Raw genomic sequence first — 17,004 nt, 5'->3', positions numbered from 1 at the left:
AATACATATACACAAAAAATGTTTTTAAAGAAAAGTGCAGCCCTGCCCAGTATGGCTCAGTTGCCAGTTTGATTCCCCGTCAGGGCACATCCTTGGGTTGCAGGCTTGATCCTGGGTAGGGAGTGCAGGAGGCAGGTGATTAATGTTTTGCCCTCACATGGATGTTTCTCTCTCTCAAATTCAATAAAAATCTTAAAGAAAAAAAAAAGAAAAAGAAAAGTGCAGAAAAGAACCCAAGCTACTGCAGTGGAATTCTAGTTTCCTTTTAAACTTTTATACAATTTTACTGTGACTGTGATATTTTTTAAAAATAAATCAAATAATTTAAAGGCATTTCTCCTTTTTTTCCATGTAGTCACAGCTCAGGAATTTTTCTATTCTCAGATTCTACAATATAATTCAAGATTCACAATTATCCAAACTTACAGATGTCCAAAGCACAGTAGATACCCTCAAAAGGTAAGCTATACTGCTCCTTAGATTTGTGTTGCCTAAATCTCTGTCCCTTCCACTCCCCCCTCACCCCCGCCCTGCCATCCATCCCCAGGACAAGAAACAGCACCTCTATTGCCTGACTTACCCTTGGCTCTGGCTGTAATAGCCTTCGTAGCCTTCATAACTCTGCTCTGCATATGTATCATCATATCCCTAGAACAAATGAAATGAAATAACAAGTCAGAATCACAGAGAGTAGAGATGGTAATTATATCCCATGGGAGGATGCATGGCAGGCTTCTACATTAACAGAACATGAACTTTCCCTCCCAAATGTTAACACCCATTGTGAAATAGTCAAGAGAGAAAGGGTTATTTTTAAAACATGAAACAAAACAACCAAACGAACAAAAAAGAAACAAAAACAAAAACCAAGTGTGAGCAGAAAATAAGGTACAAAGTTGAACTGGTAGTAGTGGGAGACCCCTTTAGTAAAATACTATACATCGAGGCACAGCTTATTTCCTGTTTAATCTACATACATATGGTAGCAAACCATGCTTAAAATGGAAAAATCTTCTCCTAGGTTAACATTCACTGAAAGAGAAAAGAGCAGATTCTGAATCTTACAGGCAATCCCTGCCACCTACATCAAGGACCAAGGCCCTGTCATTCAACTTCCTTTGGCAACCTTCTAGGTAGTGGGAAATGGCACATTGTTCAAACTTCTTACATAATCTTCATATGTTTCTGGTGCAGGGGGTGGAGGCAAAGGTATTCTCTGGATGCCTGCTGTCCGTGCCCTTGGTGTTGGAGCACCCCTCACAGTAGGTGGGGGTGGCACTCCTCGAGTCACGGTGGCACCTCTGGTGATGGCTCCTCTCACTGGCGTACCACGCACCAAAGCCCCACGAGGTGGTACAACACCACGGCCCCTATAAAAAGAAAGTTTCCCCCCTTTTAATTGAATTTATTGGGGTGACACTAGTTAACAAAATTATACAGGTTTTAGGTGCATGATTCCATAACACATCATCTAAGAAAGTTTATTTTAAATGGAGATTTTTTTTTTTAGTTACTTACTTTTTTATAATTTATCTTTATTATTGAAAGAGGTTTTTTAATAAATAGGCTACTTACATGGTCAGATTTGTGTGCAAATTCTGGAACTAGCCAGATTTTATGATGCCTTAAAAAAAACTATTAAAACCTAGAGGAAAGTATGGGTAGGTAAAAACCCCACAATGGAAGACTCCCCAGGTCCCACAATAAACTGCTTTGGAGAGTTGGAACACTCCATAAAGATCAGTAACAAAAGGTAAAATGCTAAAGTCAGCGATCATTTAAAAATGCTATAACTGGCCCGACTGGCATGACTCAATAGTTGAGCATCGACCTATGAAAACTAGGAGGTCATGGTTCGATTCCCGGTCAGGGCACATGCCTGGGTTGCAGGCTCGACCCCCCAGTGGGGGCATTCAGGAGGCAACAGATCAATGATTCTCTCATCATTGATGTTTCTATCTCTCTCTCCCTCTCTCTTTCTCTCTGAAATCAATAAAAACATATTAAAAAAGTAAAAATGCTATAACTGTCCAAAATTAAAAGACCAAAAGTTTCATAAGGACTGCTACACTTGACTATGGCCAAAATGCTCAAGAGCTAGAATTCCATTCAATGAAGGATATGACTCCTTCTAAGCTGGAGATAAGAGCACCAAAAAGAGAGAGATGGTACTAACGGTCAAATTTACATCCTATTTCTGGTTGTTTACATTATTTTTACCTGGGGACAGGTGGAGGAGGAGGGGCAGCACCCCGGCCTCTCACTGGCACCCCTCGTCCTCGAGAGGGCTCTGGTACTCCATTCAAATAGGACAGCTCTAGAAACTGCTCCTGACAGATATCATCCATCATATCCTGCAAATGAAAGATAATAGGATTGTTGTGTAACATTTCCAACTTTTGCTGGGAAGTCTAGCTCACATGAGCCTTGAATGCTAAGAACAAATTTGAAAGCCCAGATGAAATATCAGAGATCATTCATTCTCTGAAGTCAAATGGCACCCTGCCTGTTACCTCTTTGAGGAAAGTACCTTATCTTTATTAAAACACTAGAGCAGTGATGGCGAACCTTTTGAGCTCGGCGTGTCAGCATTTTGAAAAACCCTAACTTAACTCTGGTGCCATATCACATATAGAAATTTTTTGATATCTGCAACCATAGTAAAACAAAGACTTATATTTTTGATATTTATTTTTTTTATTTTTATTTTTTAAATATATTTTATTGATTTTTCACAGAGAGGAAGGGAGAGAGAGAGATAGTCAGAAACATCGATGGGAGAGAAACATCAATCAGCTGCCTCCGGCACACCCCCCACTGGGGATGTGCCCGCAAGCCAGGTACATGCCCTTGACCGGAATCGAACCTGGGACCCTTCAGTCTGCAGGCCGACGCTCTATCCACTGAGCCAAACCGGTTTCGGCTGATATTTATTTTATATATTTAAATGCCATTTAGCAATTTAACAAAGAAAAATCAACCAAAAAAATGAGTTTGCATGTCACCTCTGACACGTGTGTCATAGGTTCGCCATCACTGCACTAGAGGCCCGGTGCACAAAATTAGTGCACAGGGGGATGGAGAGTGTGTGTGTGTGTGTGTGTGTGTGTGTGTGGAGATGGGGGTGTCCCTCAGCCCAGCCTGCGCCCTCCCGCAACCAGGACCTCTCGGGTAGGGTCCCTAGGCCTGGCCAGTGATCAGGGCCTATCAGGCTTTCCTTCCCCCGGATGCCGGCAGCTAGTCCCACCCCTGCCGCTGCCACTGCTTGCCATCTGTGCGGTGCTGTCCTCCCTCCCCCACCACTGGTCGCTGCCCTCTGTGGGAGACAGGTGTGGGGTGCGATCGCTTGGCTGGCCTGGGCCTCCCTCTGCAGGGCGATCACTGGCCGGCCCTGCATACCCGCCATAGCGTTGCTGGCCAGTGGCCTGGGCCTCCCTCTGTGAGGCGATGGCAGGGGCCCCCTGACCAATCGCATCACACCTGCCTTGGCTGGCCTGGTGCCAGTGCGTGTCATAGCATGGTCGTCTGGAAGGTGGTCTGGATGGTCGTTCTGCTGTTGGGTCGTTTGGTCGATTTGCATATTACACTTTTATTATTATAGATCATAGCTCTTGTTGATGTGGTCCTTGCCTAACTCTCCAGATCATCACTTCCATCCTAAGTATAACCTCCTTTCAAGCCAGGCTGAACAACTTGTAGTTCAGATTCTGGCATACTCTTACATATCCATTCTTGCAAACAGTTTCCTCTTCCTAGAATAATAAAAGCCACTAACCATAAATTAAGCTGTATGTATTAGGCATTATATAATAAGCTTTATATAAACTTATCAGTTTAATCTTCAAAACAACCCTGAAGTAAGGAGACATAGAGCTAGTAAGTGGCGGACTCCAGATGTGAATTCAGAATGTAGGCTTTGAATCATCTACACTAATAAAAGACAAAGATGCTAATTGACCATACCTTCACTATAACCTAAGCCATGCCCACCAGCCAATCAGAGCGACTATATTCAAATTAACCCAACCAAGATGGCGGCCGGCAGTCACGGAGCTGGAGCAAGCAGGAGGCTTGGTTGCCCGGGAGATAGAGGAAGCCAAGCTTCCTGCCAGCCCTGAGCCAGCTGTGGCCTCCGCTAAAGGCAACAAAGTTTCAATTACAGAAGCTAAATAAATCCCAGATACCTGCTTCCAGCCAGCCTCCACTGGGAGCTTGGGTGGCTGGGGGCTAAGGCCAGCCTGCAAACAGCCCTCAGCCCCTCACCCAGGCTGGTCACACCCTCATGGGGTGAGGATCCCTGCTGGGGGCCTTAGCCAGCCTGAAAACGGCCCTCAGCCCCTCACCCAGACTGGCCAGGCACCCCAGCAGGAAACCCCCACACTGAAGGGGCTGTGGCTAGCCTGCAAACGGCCATCAGCCCCTCACCCAGGCTGGCCAGGCACCCCAGTGGGGACCCCCACACTGAGGGGCTGTGACCAGCCTGCAAACAGCCATCAGCCCCTCACCCAGGCTGGCCAGGAACTCCCATATAATAAAAGGGTAATATGTAAATTGACCCTAACAGCAGAACGACTGGGAATGACTGGTCACTATCACACACACTGACCACCAGGGGGCAGACGCTCAATGCAGGAGCTGCCCCCTGGTGGTCAGTGCGCTCCCACAGGGGGAGCTCTGCTCAGCCTCAAGCCAGGCTGACAGCTGCCAGTACAGCGGTGGTGGTGGGAGCCTCTCCCACCTCCTCAGCAGCGCTAAGGATGTCCGACTGCAGCTTAGGCCTGCTCCCCGCTGGCAAGTGGACATCCCCCAAGTGCTCCTGGGCTGCCAGAGGGATGTCTGACTGCCAGCTTAGGCCCAATCCCCCCGGGGAGCGGGCCTAAGCCAGCAGGTGGTCATCCCCCGAGGGGTCCCAGACTGCAAGAGGGCACAGGCTGGGCTGAGGGATGCCCCCCCCACCCCCCCGCCGAGTGCACAAATCTTTGTGCACCGGGCCTCTAGTCCTATATAATAAAAGGCTAATATGCAAATTGTCCCCTCAACTGGGAGTTTGACCAGGGGGTGGGGACGGCGGGCCAACCACCCATGGCCCCTCCCCCGGCTGCCCCCCTCCACCCCCTATCACCCCTCCACTCAGATAAGGCGGGTGGGCCAGACCCCACCCATGCACAAAGTCATGCACCGGGCCTCTAGTTAAACTTAATGCCCTTTTCTTGTCTACCTGAGGGACTTTAACCCACTCTTACAAGACAATCTAAAACATTACCTCTTTTGAAAAACTTTCTCTGATGCCACCTCCCAGTCCCTCTTCTTTTTCCATGGCACCATGTTTATTTTCTCTACCAGAGCAGTTACCACATCATTTTAGAATTGCTGGTCTGTCTTTCTCACTAGATTGTGAACTCCCGGGAGCCATTTTTGTAACTTCAGACTCAAGGCACCTACCAGTTACTTAACATTATGTTTGAGGTGAATAAAGCTCAAAAAAATGAAATAGTAACTTGTTCAAGATGATGCAGATAAAGCTCCCAGTCCAGTGCTCTTCCTACTGTACTGGAAGTCTCTGATATAGTTAATGGCTCCAAGGGGAAAATGTACAACTCTGGTAATGGATGCAAAAATAGGCTCATTCTTTTTCCTTCACAAGAGGGAAGAACTGAGTCAAGTGTCATCTGCAAATCTTTTCACATATTTCCTGATAAGAGCCATTCAGTCTTTTTTTTAAATAATTTTTTTATTGTCTAAAGTTTTACATATGCCTTTTTCCCCAACTGACCGCCCCCTCCAGAGCCATTCAGTCTTAATACTACATGCATTTTACAGTCCAGGTGGATAAAATTTCAAGAACAGAAAATTCTAGTCACCACAAAGATGCCCCTCCATAGCTCTTTACCTCGCCCTCCTACCTTACACATTACTGCTGTTTAAGACTCACACTGGGGAATCAAGTGACCATTGACAGCCAATTTCTTTAGAGTCTCCCAAATGCCACATGAACACTGAGGAAACCCAGATCTCCCTGGCAGGAATCTTTGTTGAAGATCCACTTACATGGAAGTCTTGTAAGCCTATTCCTTTTGAGAAATATGCTGAGACCAATGATAAAGAGGAGATGGGCACTCCCCTGTAGTCACGTTCAGAAACTGGATTGGCTCAGGATGCTTCAATACAACACCTCAAAAAGAGTCAAAAGAATTCCCTTAAGGAAAAATTGACCAGCTCTGGGTTTTTCTCCAGGATATTTAAATTTGTCTGTTTCATGTTGAACATCCTAATGAAGACAAGGTACTTGTAAGCAAAGCAGCTGCTGAGATACTTGAGACAGTGTTGGAATCTTTGAAACTCAGCATTGTAGGTACACAATGCTTATAAATTTTTGCTCTACCAGTCCTCACATCCTCTGGATACTACATTTAGTTCTCTCTTAAAAATTTTTTTAAAAATTGATTTTAAAGAGGAAGGGAGAGGGAGATAGAGATAGAAACATCAATGATGATCGGCTGCTTCCTGCATGCCCCCCAGTGGGGATAGACCCTGCAACATAGAGTCTGCTTATTGTATGGGATCTAAGAACATAGTATCAAGGCGGTTGGCTCTTTTTAGGAGCCTACAAAAATATTTGTGACTAGAAAAATATGAAAACAAAATATGACTGGGAATCGAACTGTGACCTCCTGGTTCATAGGTCAATGCTCAACCACTGAACCACACAGGCCGGGCCATATTTTATTCTAATTCCCTCATTTTACACAGTCAAGAAAACCAAGAACTGTAGTCACCCCTGTTAGTTTTAATGATGAAAATATGATGCTTACTCACTTCTAGTTGAATAGTACTGCAAATGCTTTCTAAGGTTCCAGATTCAACCTTGGTTATTAAATACTCAACAGTATGTTAATTCTACTAACTACCAAGCCTTACTAAAAGGCAAAAATTGCACCATTTTCTATTTATTCAAAGAATTGACTCTCTGACCAGATGGTAATAAGCAAGACAGGTAACCTGGTCTGTTCTAACTCTTCTTGGGCCTCAATTACATTCTCAAAGGAGCTGCACACCAATCTGTTTAATATTAACAGTCAAGCCTGTATTAATCCGGTCCCTTTCTAATCAAACTCTACTTGAGTAAACTCCTCCAGGAGAAAAAGCCCTGAACACACTCAGTTCAAATTTAATCCATTAAGATTGGATACTAGAAGCTTCTCGCTGTTATCTTCTAGACCAGTGGTCGGCAAACTCATTAGTCAACAGAGCCAAATATCAACAGTACAACGATTGAAATTTCTTTTGAGAGCCAAATTTTTTAAACTTAAACTATATAGGTAGGTACATTGTTATTAACTTAATTAGGGTACTCCTAAGGCTTAGGAAGAGACACACTCAAGGGGCCAAAGAGCCGCATGTGGCTCACGAGCCGCAGTTTGCCGACCACGGCTCTAGACTCTGAAAAGTCTAACACACAAACTCTTAAGTCACTTTCCTATAATCACCTGGTTCCACACTAGTACCAAAATACTTAGCTCAGTGAAGAAACTGTTAAATCTTTGTTAACCAGATGTTAGAATGCCAGACATGCTGTGGACCTAAGATACTGATATGCAGAGACCCTGGTTAAGAACCCCTGCCTTAGCAACAGCACAAAATCCAGTTCTCTCTTGCTCAAAAGATACAGGATATAGATTTCCTTACCGGTACTAGAAACTTCTTGACTTCCTCCATAGCATGTGCCATAAGAGCATAAGCCTCACACGGAGGTCCAAAGACTTCAATGAAGACATGCAGATCCATATTCAAATGGGCATATTTGGGGTCTCCACCTTTGCGCAGCTCTTCCTCCTGTGGAAAAATGGAAACAAAACATCACATCACAGACTAGGTATTTAATGACACCTTTAACTTCAAGGTCAAAGAAACAGCAAGAAATAACTGTAACATCTAAGGAACACAGTAAAGCATAAGAAAAAAGTAAAACAAGCTCTGGAGAATAGTAATTTATACAACCTGCTAAACCTACAATTGGTCTGCTGCCAAAAGTTAACTATTATTTTAAATCCCTGGTGGAGCTATTAGAAGGTATAAAAAAGACAAATTCCAGTCTCTATTCAGATAACAGGTGTTTGCCAATCACTGATTCATTGCCAAGCATTTATTTCTTTTTAACTTTTTCCTTAAATTGTTTTCTGCCCGACTCCCCTCTTAGAACTACAATTGCACAAATGTTAGATTGCACAATAATGTTCCACAGGCAACTAAGACTCTGTTCATTTTCTTTCAGTCCTTTTTATCTTCTTACTTTGGTCTGAATAGTCCTGCCTTTAAGTTCTCTGGTTTACAACCCTCTTCTTTTTTCTTTTTCAGTGTCTTACACTGTATTATGCTCATTCAGTGAAATTTGCATTTCAGCTATTACATTTTCATTTTCTATACATTCCATCTCTCTCCTAATTACTTTTTCTCTACATCTTTGAACAAATTTATTATATATATATTTTAAAAAATATTTTATTGATTTTTTACAGAGAGGAAGGGAGAGGGATAGAGAGTTAGAAACATCGATGAGAGAGAAACATCGATCAGCTGCCTCCTACACACCTCCTACTGGGGATGTGTCTGCAACCAAGGTACATGCCCTTGACTGGAATCGAACCTGGGACCTTTCAGTCCGTAGGCCGACGCTCTATCCACTGAGCCAAACCGGTTAGGGCCAAATTTATTATATTTATAATAACTATTTTAAAGTCTTGTCTGCAAATCCCAAAATCTCTTATTATTTCCAGGTTTCTTTCTTTCTTGTTTTAAAAAAATATATTTTATTGATTTCAGAGAAGAAAATAAGGAAGAGGGAGAGAGAGATAGAAACATCAATGGAAGAATCATTAATTGGCTGCCTCCTGCACGCCCCCTACTGGGGATCGAGCCCACAACCCAGGACCTTTCAGTCTGCAGGCTGACATTCTATCCACTGAGCCAAACTGGGTAGGGCTCAGATCTCTTTCTATCAACTGATTTTCTTCATTGGCTATGGGTCACATTCAATAATTTCTGTATGTTTAATTTTTTTGACAAACAAAAAAAGTGAAAAGAAAAAGCACAATAAAATAAAGTTTAATTAATTTATTTTTATTCTCATTCCCCACCCCTTCCCTTTGGCAACCATCAGCTTCTTCTCTAAATGAGTGTTTCATTTATTCATTTATTTTGTGTTTTTAGAATCATATAAATGAGATCATACAACATTTGTCTTTTTCTGACTTATTTCACTTAGGATAATACCCTCTGTTCATCCATGTTGTTCAAATGGCAAGATTTCATTCTTTTTTTTTTGAATTGAGGAATAATATTCCAGCATGCACCCACTATCCATTCATCTACTGATGTACATCTAGGTTGCTTCCATATCTTGGCTAGTATTAGTAATGCTACATTGAACATAGGACTGCATATATCTTTTCAAGTTAGTGTTGTTGTTTTCTTTGGATAAATACCCAGAAGTGAAATTACAATATTGCATGGCAGTTCTATTTTTAATTTTTTGAGGAATCTCTACACTTTTTGCCAACCCTTGATTGACTCATTTATTCATTGCCAAGCATGTGCTTTTAAATTCCAGGTAGAGCTGGTAATCACCAGCCCTTCCTATGTGCTTACATGGCCTGGGGTGTTCTGGGGAGGAAAGAAATTAGGATAGAGAAAAGAAAATCTCATGTAAATTTCATTAGCTAGAATATCATACTTCAGCCCTAACTGGATTCTTCTAATGAGAAATGAGAATGGACAAAAGAAGAGGGTCTGGGAGAACAATGTTCATCAATTAGGCTGCATAAAAGGAGGACTGAAAGAGTAAGTTTTTAGGCTGTAGCATGTATGTCTCATCTAAAACCTGACCCTAGAAGGCTAGGAATATTCTGTTTTGGTGGGAAGTTTTTTGGCACTTACAAAGAATACAACACATATTGGGCTATGACACAAAAAATAAATAAGCGTTAGGTTTTGTTGTCAGGATTACTCATGGCTCCTGTTGGAATACCTTCTTTTAGCAGGCCTCGAATTCGAGCTGGCTATAAAAAAAAACACACCAGACAACTAATCCTCAGTGTTGCCTGCATGTATAACACTACTGCTCTCACTTTTCCATGCTACTGGAAAGAGAATGTGTTTTTAGTCTGGGTAAGTTTCAGTACTGCATCCCTTCCAAATTTTCATAGATAAGCTTTCTAATGCCATAGTTGCCACTGCTGTTTCCATTACTATGCAATCAAAAGTCAGAAAAAAAAACAATCACCTGGGCACACCTAGACTCTTTCAGGGTTACAAACTAACTTTATCTATATAATCTCTTACATCCAGTACAAATTTAAAGGAGTCACATTCTGTACATGTACAAGTGCTAGTTTCCATAAGGCATTCAGACTGGACCCTGGGCTATAAGGCGGCATTAGGGCAAGCATGTCAAACTTGCGGCCCATTAATGAATATTTTTGCGGCCCAGCCAATGTAACAGTATGTAAGAAACATTTTAATAAAAATTTTGTAACTTGCTCAAATCCACTGAGCTGGTTCGGGCGGGTCTCTGAGGCCCCAGGCCCCAAGGCGAGAGACGGCACGGCCTTCCAGCGGTCAGAAAGCGAGGGAGGCTCTGGCGCTCGGCTGCTCGCCGGCACTGGGGGACGCAAAGTCCTGGTGTCCTGGATAGGCAAGGGGCCGCTGAGTCTCCGCCCCGGCGACTCCCGGTGATCCCACCCTAAGCAATTTACATTCCCATCTGGGCTGTGCCAGACCCACAAGTAGAAGCGCCTTTTCTTCTGCAAACTTTCAAATCCACTGAGCTGGTTCAGGCGGGATCATGAAGCACCAGACCCTACAGGGAGAGGCAGCACGGCCTTGCAGCCATCAGAAAGCGAGGGAGACTCTGTTGCACAGCTGTTCGCCGGCACTGGGGGACACAAAGCCCTGGCAGAGATTCAAGGGGCCGCGGAGACTCAGCCAGTGCTATTTGCTTCGCCATGGCGACTCCCTGAGACTCAGCCCTAATCAATTTACATCCCCATCCAAGCTGTGCCAGGTGCACAAAAAGACCCACCTGCGCTTTTGCAGCCTATCCCAACAAATTGCAGACTTCAACTGCTCGCAGCCATGAGAGACACACTCAAGAAGCAGACCCAGGAGAACCAGGATGGCGGCATAAGGAAGAGACCTGTGCGTGCTACCTCGCACAACAACATCGAAACTACCAAATATCAGACAAACACCTATCATACAGAACCATGGGAAACTTGGCCCAGTGGAAGCTCTACAACTGGAAGGAGAGAAAGAACATTGAGACTGAGTAGGATGTGACACCAAGTACAGAGCCCAACCCAACAAACTGCAGATTTCAACTCCTCGCATAGAAAGAAGCGCATTGAGACTGAGTAGGATGTGCTGAAGCACCATGTACAGAGCCCATCCCAGCAGGCTGCAGATTTCAGCTCCTTGCATCTGGGAGGGACGCAATCGGGGGGCAGAGTCGGGTCCGGGGCCGGCCAGGGCTGGGCCTGACTCGGCCGGCACTGTGGAACTGCTGTACCAGCAAGCGCACAAACATGCCCACTGGTCCCAGTCTCTGGTGGGGCGCTGGGGGACAGCAGACAGGCAGTCTGTGCACTTGGTGGAGGGCAGGAGCGCTGGATGTGCAACCACCAGGAATGCCTGGAGATTTTGTCTAGTGGGGAGCCGCCGGCAGGGGACAGAGGGCCAAACTTCCTGTTTCCCCGGTAAGGCTGGGATGGCCCCGGTGAGGTTGAAACGGTCCAGGTGTGGTAGGGACGACCCCGGTCAGGTCGAAACGGCCCCGGTGTGGTAGGGACAACCCCGGTCAGGTTGAAACAGCCCCGGTGTGGTAGGGACAACCCCGGTGAGTTGAAACGGCCCCCGTGAGGTAGGGACAACCCCAGTCAGGTCGAAACGGCCCCGGTGTGGTAGGGACGACCCCGGTGAGGTTGAAACAGCCCCCGTGAGGTAGGGACGACCCCAGTCAGGTCGAAACGGCCCCGGTGTGGTAGGGACGACCCCGGTGAGGTTGAAACAGCCCCCGTGAGGTAGGGACGACCCCAGTCAGGTCGAAACGGCCCCGGCGTGGTAGGGACAACCCCAGTCAGGTTGAAACGGCCCCCGTGAGGTAGGGACGACCCTGGTGAGGTTGAAACGGCCCCCGTGAGGTAGGGACGACCCCAGTCAGGTCGAAACGGCCCCGGCGTGGTAGGGACGACCCCGGTGAGGTTGAAACAGCCCCCGTGAGGTAGGGACGACCCCAGTCAGGTCGAAACGGCCCCGGTGTGGTAGGGACAACCCCGGTCAGGTTGGAACGGCCCCCGTGAGGTAGGGACGACCCCAGTCAGGTCGAAACGGCCCCGGTGTGGTAGGGACAACCCCGGTCAGGTTGAAACAGCCCCGGTGTGGTAGGGACAACCCCGGTGAGGTTGAAACGGCCCCCGTGAGGTAGGGACGACCCCAGTCAGGTCGAAACGGCCCCGGCGTGGTAGGGACAACCCCGGTCAGGTTGAAATGGCCCCCGTGAGGTAGGGACGACCCCAGTCAGGTCGAAACGGCCCCGGTGTGGTAGGGACGACCCCGGTGAGGTTGAAACAGCCCCCGTGAGGTAGGGACGACCCCAGTTAGGTCGAAACGGCCCCGGTGTGGTAGGGACAACCCCGGTGAGGTTGAAACAGCCCCCGTGAGGTAGGGACGACCCCAGTCAGGTCGAAACGGCCCCGGCGTGGTAGGGACAACCCCGGTGAGGTTGAAACGGCCCCCGTGAGGTAGGGACGACCCCGGTGAGGTTGAAACAGCCCCCGTGAGGTAGGGACGACCCCAGTCAGGTCGAAACGGCCCCGGCGTGGTAGGGACAACCCCGGTCAGGTCGAAACGGCCCCGGTGTGGTTGGGACAACCCCGGTGAGGTTGAAACGGCCCCCGTGAGGTAGGGACAACCTTGGTCAGGTCGTAACGGCCCCGGTGTGGTAGGGACAGCCCCGGTCAGGTTGAAACGGCCCCGGTGTGGTAGCGACAACCCCAGTCAGGTTGAAACGGCCCTGGTGTGGTAGGGACGACCCCGGTGAGGTTGAAACGGCCCTGGTGAGGCTCAGACGGCCCTGGTGAGGTTGAGACTACTCCAGTGAGGTTGGGACAAATAAAGGGGACCAGTATGGACTGATGAACAGGGGTAGATACAGAAGCAGAGCAACATTGAACAGAATGTTAAACTACAATGGGGAGCCTGGGGAGGGTTGGGGGGGGATTAAGAGACCAACTGAAGGACTTATATGCATGCATTTAAGATTAACCAATGGACACAAGACACGGGGGGGGGGGGCGGGGGGTAGGGGCCGGGGGAATGTCATGGGGGGGAAAAAGGAGACATATGTAATACTCTTTGTAATACTTTAAGAAATAAAAATTATTATTGAAAAAAAAAAAAAAAAAATTTTGTAACTTGATTTTTATAATATCCTGTTATATGTTATTTTTAATGAACTACAACATTCGCTAATGACTGATTACTATAATCGTGTTGCATTCATTTCGCTTACATGCCTCACATGCAGGCTCATTCATCATTTCTCTCCACTAATACTAGCAGCGAATATTTTAGCAGCTGATTGCCACGTCGTTAGTCTTGTACTGAGTTGTCTGGTGTGTGCAACAGGAAATATTTCGCTTTGACAGAACAAGAAAAATAGGTTTATTTGCGTTACGCTTATTAATTTGAGCAATTATTCTGTGTCTGGTAAGTTACTGTTCAAGAAAAAATATTAATTTTTATTAAAATGTTCTATTATTTTATGTTAATGATTACTCATTTATTTCAGCCCTTTGTATTCAGCATGTCTCTATCGAAATAAACCTACATTTCTATGAAAATCAAAGCTTTTGTGTTTTTTTTGCAGCACACATAAACTTACACCTTGTTTATTTGGCCCAAGTTAGCCTGTGAGTTTGACATGCTTGCATTAGGGTGTCTTCTTGCTTCACTAAGTGAACTTACCTTGGCTTTGTCTCTCATCGAGCCCTTGCCCAACACAGAGATCTTTGCACCAGTCTCTTCTTGCAGTCTTTTGATAGTGTTCCCTTGTGGTCCAAGGATCTTCCCCACAAAATTGAACTGACAGAAAATAAAGAGATTTCTAAATATTCATCCTCCTATGAAATATTTCCACATGTACTATCTCATTTGGTTTCAACAACCCTATAAAACAGGTAGAGTTTAATTCCCATTTTACCGAAGGATATACTGAGGTTGTACTGATGAAGTGATTAGCCTAAGGTTATGAAAGTGGTAGTTCCTAGAGTTGATTTTGGGATTTCAGATGTAATATCACACTGCAACCCCTAGTACTTTAACATACATAAACATTTTTAAGGAAGTCACCTCAGAACACACACATGGAATCTTTGTTTAGTACTTTTTCTTTTTTTTTTGTAAACTAAATATAACTAATTGCTTTCCTGAAAAAAGGAAAAAGGAGTAGGTGGAGAAAGCATTTTTTTATTTTTTAAAAAATATATTTTATTGATTTTTTACAGAGAGGAAGGGAGAGGGATAGAGAGTTAGAAACATCGATGAGAGAGAAACATCGATCAGCTGCCTCCTGCACGCCCCCTACTGGGGATGTGCCTGCAACCAAGGTACATGCCCTTGACTGGAATCGAACCTGGGACCTTTCAGTCCGCAGGCCGACGCTCTATCCACTGAGCCAAACCGGTTAGGGCGAGAAAGCATTTTTTTAAAAGTAAAACTTTGAGTAAAAAATACAGTTAACCACCTCTTCAAGGATTTATGCTATAACTTCCTTCATTTTGATTTCATGTCAAGAAATCTTTTGACAGAATAACTCTAGGTTTCATTTTTTTTTTCTTTGAACTTTGAGCCGGAACAAACATTTGAGAAACCCTTTTTAATAAGATGACTGCATTTCTTTCCTGGCTATAGCTATGCAATCAGTTATGGACTTACTTGTTTCAACTGCCAGAAACAAGTACACAGTATGGAAGAGAAGATTCAAAGGCTTAAGTTTCTGATGCACCACAGTCTCTGGAAGTCGTTATTAGAGCTCATGACCCACTCCTACAAAGACAACTCAGAGAAATGAGGCACTTTTTGTCTTACCTTGGGATACTGCTTGACAGGTATCAGTACCCGCTCCTTCAGCTTCATGTTCTTATGAGAAAATAAATCCAAGTAATTCTCCTCATCGTCCTTTTTTGAAAGCCCTTTCTGAATCTTCTCAATTTCTGAATAAAAGAAACAGAATTTAACTGAGTTTTGCTCTGGTGAATAAAGGTAAATTTCTAAGTCTGCATAAAGCAATAACATGGAGTACCATGTAACGACACCAAATAGTTCAGATCAATGTGCTATAACTAAAAGCACCAAAGCTTAACTTGATCAGAAAACCCAAAGCCTACTCCTAGTAAGAGCAGTTTGCTCTTTAAACCCCACCTGAATGTCTACATTAGAGACATTTAAATGTTTCTTAGAATAAAGAGATTTAACAACATTAATGGGGAGAGATGAGGAAAAAAGGATAAATGAACTAAAAAAGCAAAAATAAAAATCTGCATCAAGAAAAAGTACAAAGTCGAATCTTGATGAAAAAATAAAAATCAGTAATTTAAATATTCAATGGAGAGTCCTGTTAAAATTCCAGGGACAGTAGTACTACGGACAGTAGTAGTCCTTAAGAGTTTGAAAGACCTGCTTCTTACGGTTACTCACTAATTGTGTGAGCTTTGCAAGTTATTTAATTGCTCTGGTTTTTAGTTTCCTCATGTATAAAATGGAGGTGATAGCTACTTCATGAGGCTGCTATAAAAACAGAAAATAACATATGTACACATGCTAATTGAAGCCCATTTCTTGAGAAGTATTGACATTAGCTAGCCCAAATTCAGTCAATGTCTTAAAGGAAAAATGCACCAATGTATTTTTAATTCGCAGGTTAGGACAGTTTCATCAGATAGAACCTTGGCATCCAAAATTATTTCCTATCATTAGGGAACTCCATCCATTCACCCCATCCTTTGCAAGCATTTGAGTGTTTCTTTAAAAAAAGGCAGATGAAAGGAGAGAAACAGGTATAATCATTAACCTATATGCGAGACTTACTAAAGGCCAGGCACCTATCCTATAAAGCAGAGGTGGGGAATGTACGGCCCATGAAATCATTTGGTCTGGCCCTGCCAAGGCATTAGGGGTGAGTTATTAAATGTTTGACCAAATATAGCAAGCTAATTTTTAAGTTGATAATTTTATATGGCCCACAAATGATGTTCTAAATATCCAAGTGGCCCTTGGCAGAAAAATGGTTCCCCTCTCCTGCTATAAAGTATAGGAGATACAACAGAACAAGTCAGATATAGTCCCCAACTTCACTATGTTTATATATTGGAGTTCTCAGTTAATGACGTTAGCAATGAAATATAGTTAAGTGCTATGATAGGAATACTAATAGAGATGGGGGTAGTGTGTGTAGGTAATGAACATCCATTAAAAGGTTCTATGGTGTACTGAGAACAGTAAAAAATTTATATTCCCCCCTGGCAAGTGTGGCTCGGTTGGTTGAGCGTCCTCCCGTGCACTGAAAGGTCACTGGTTTGATTTCTGGTCAGGGCACATGTGAGAAGCAAACAATACTTCTCCCCCCTCCCCCCCCAAAATACATAATTATATTCCCTAAAATCAGTGTGACATTCTAAATAACACAAAATGTTCTCCTTATATAATATTTCCACAGTTTCTATCTTCTGTAATTTTAAGGCAAGGGGTCTCAAACTTCAGTATGCATCAGAATCACCTGGAGGGCTTGCTTTTTAAACTAGACTGCTGGGCCAGAACCCCAATCTGGGATTTGTGTTAGGAATCTGCATTTCTGATGCAGATGGTGATGTTGATATTGCTGGTCTAGGGACCACACTTTGAAAACCTGGTTTGGCATAAAAATATACTACTTCAGCCCTGACCGGTTTGGCT

The 17,004-nt window shown here is 44.4% G+C and overlaps 1 protein-coding gene across 2 annotated transcripts in view; it reads right to left on the bottom strand.

Moving 5' to 3' along the window:
* Positions 1-17,004, bottom strand: part of KHDRBS1 (KH RNA binding domain containing, signal transduction associated 1) — a 42,118-nt gene that overhangs the window by 13,358 nt on the left and 11,756 nt on the right. For both annotated transcript variants that reach the window (XR_011470214.1, XM_070404610.1), the window contains exons 2-7: positions 15,142-15,266; positions 14,020-14,136; positions 7,687-7,833; positions 2,221-2,354; positions 1,169-1,370; positions 581-648 (exon numbers count right to left, since the gene is read on the bottom strand). Coding sequence is in view for 1 of the 2 variants with exons in the window: in XM_070404610.1 (XP_070260711.1) it covers positions 581-648; positions 1,169-1,370; positions 2,221-2,354; positions 7,687-7,833; positions 14,020-14,136; positions 15,142-15,266 (793 nt within the window). In the remaining variant the exon portion in view is untranslated. The remainder of the gene's footprint in view (positions 1-580; positions 649-1,168; positions 1,371-2,220; positions 2,355-7,686; positions 7,834-14,019; positions 14,137-15,141; positions 15,267-17,004) is intronic.

This window comes from Myotis yumanensis, unplaced genomic scaffold (assembly GCF_028538775.1).
Source record: "Myotis yumanensis isolate MYYU_CA2020_CCGP unplaced genomic scaffold, mMyoYum1.0.hap1 SCAF_2, whole genome shotgun sequence".
In the NCBI taxonomy this organism is placed as follows: domain Eukaryota; kingdom Metazoa; phylum Chordata; class Mammalia; order Chiroptera; family Vespertilionidae; genus Myotis; species Myotis yumanensis.
This window is presented reverse-complemented; position numbering and strand designations above follow the sequence as displayed.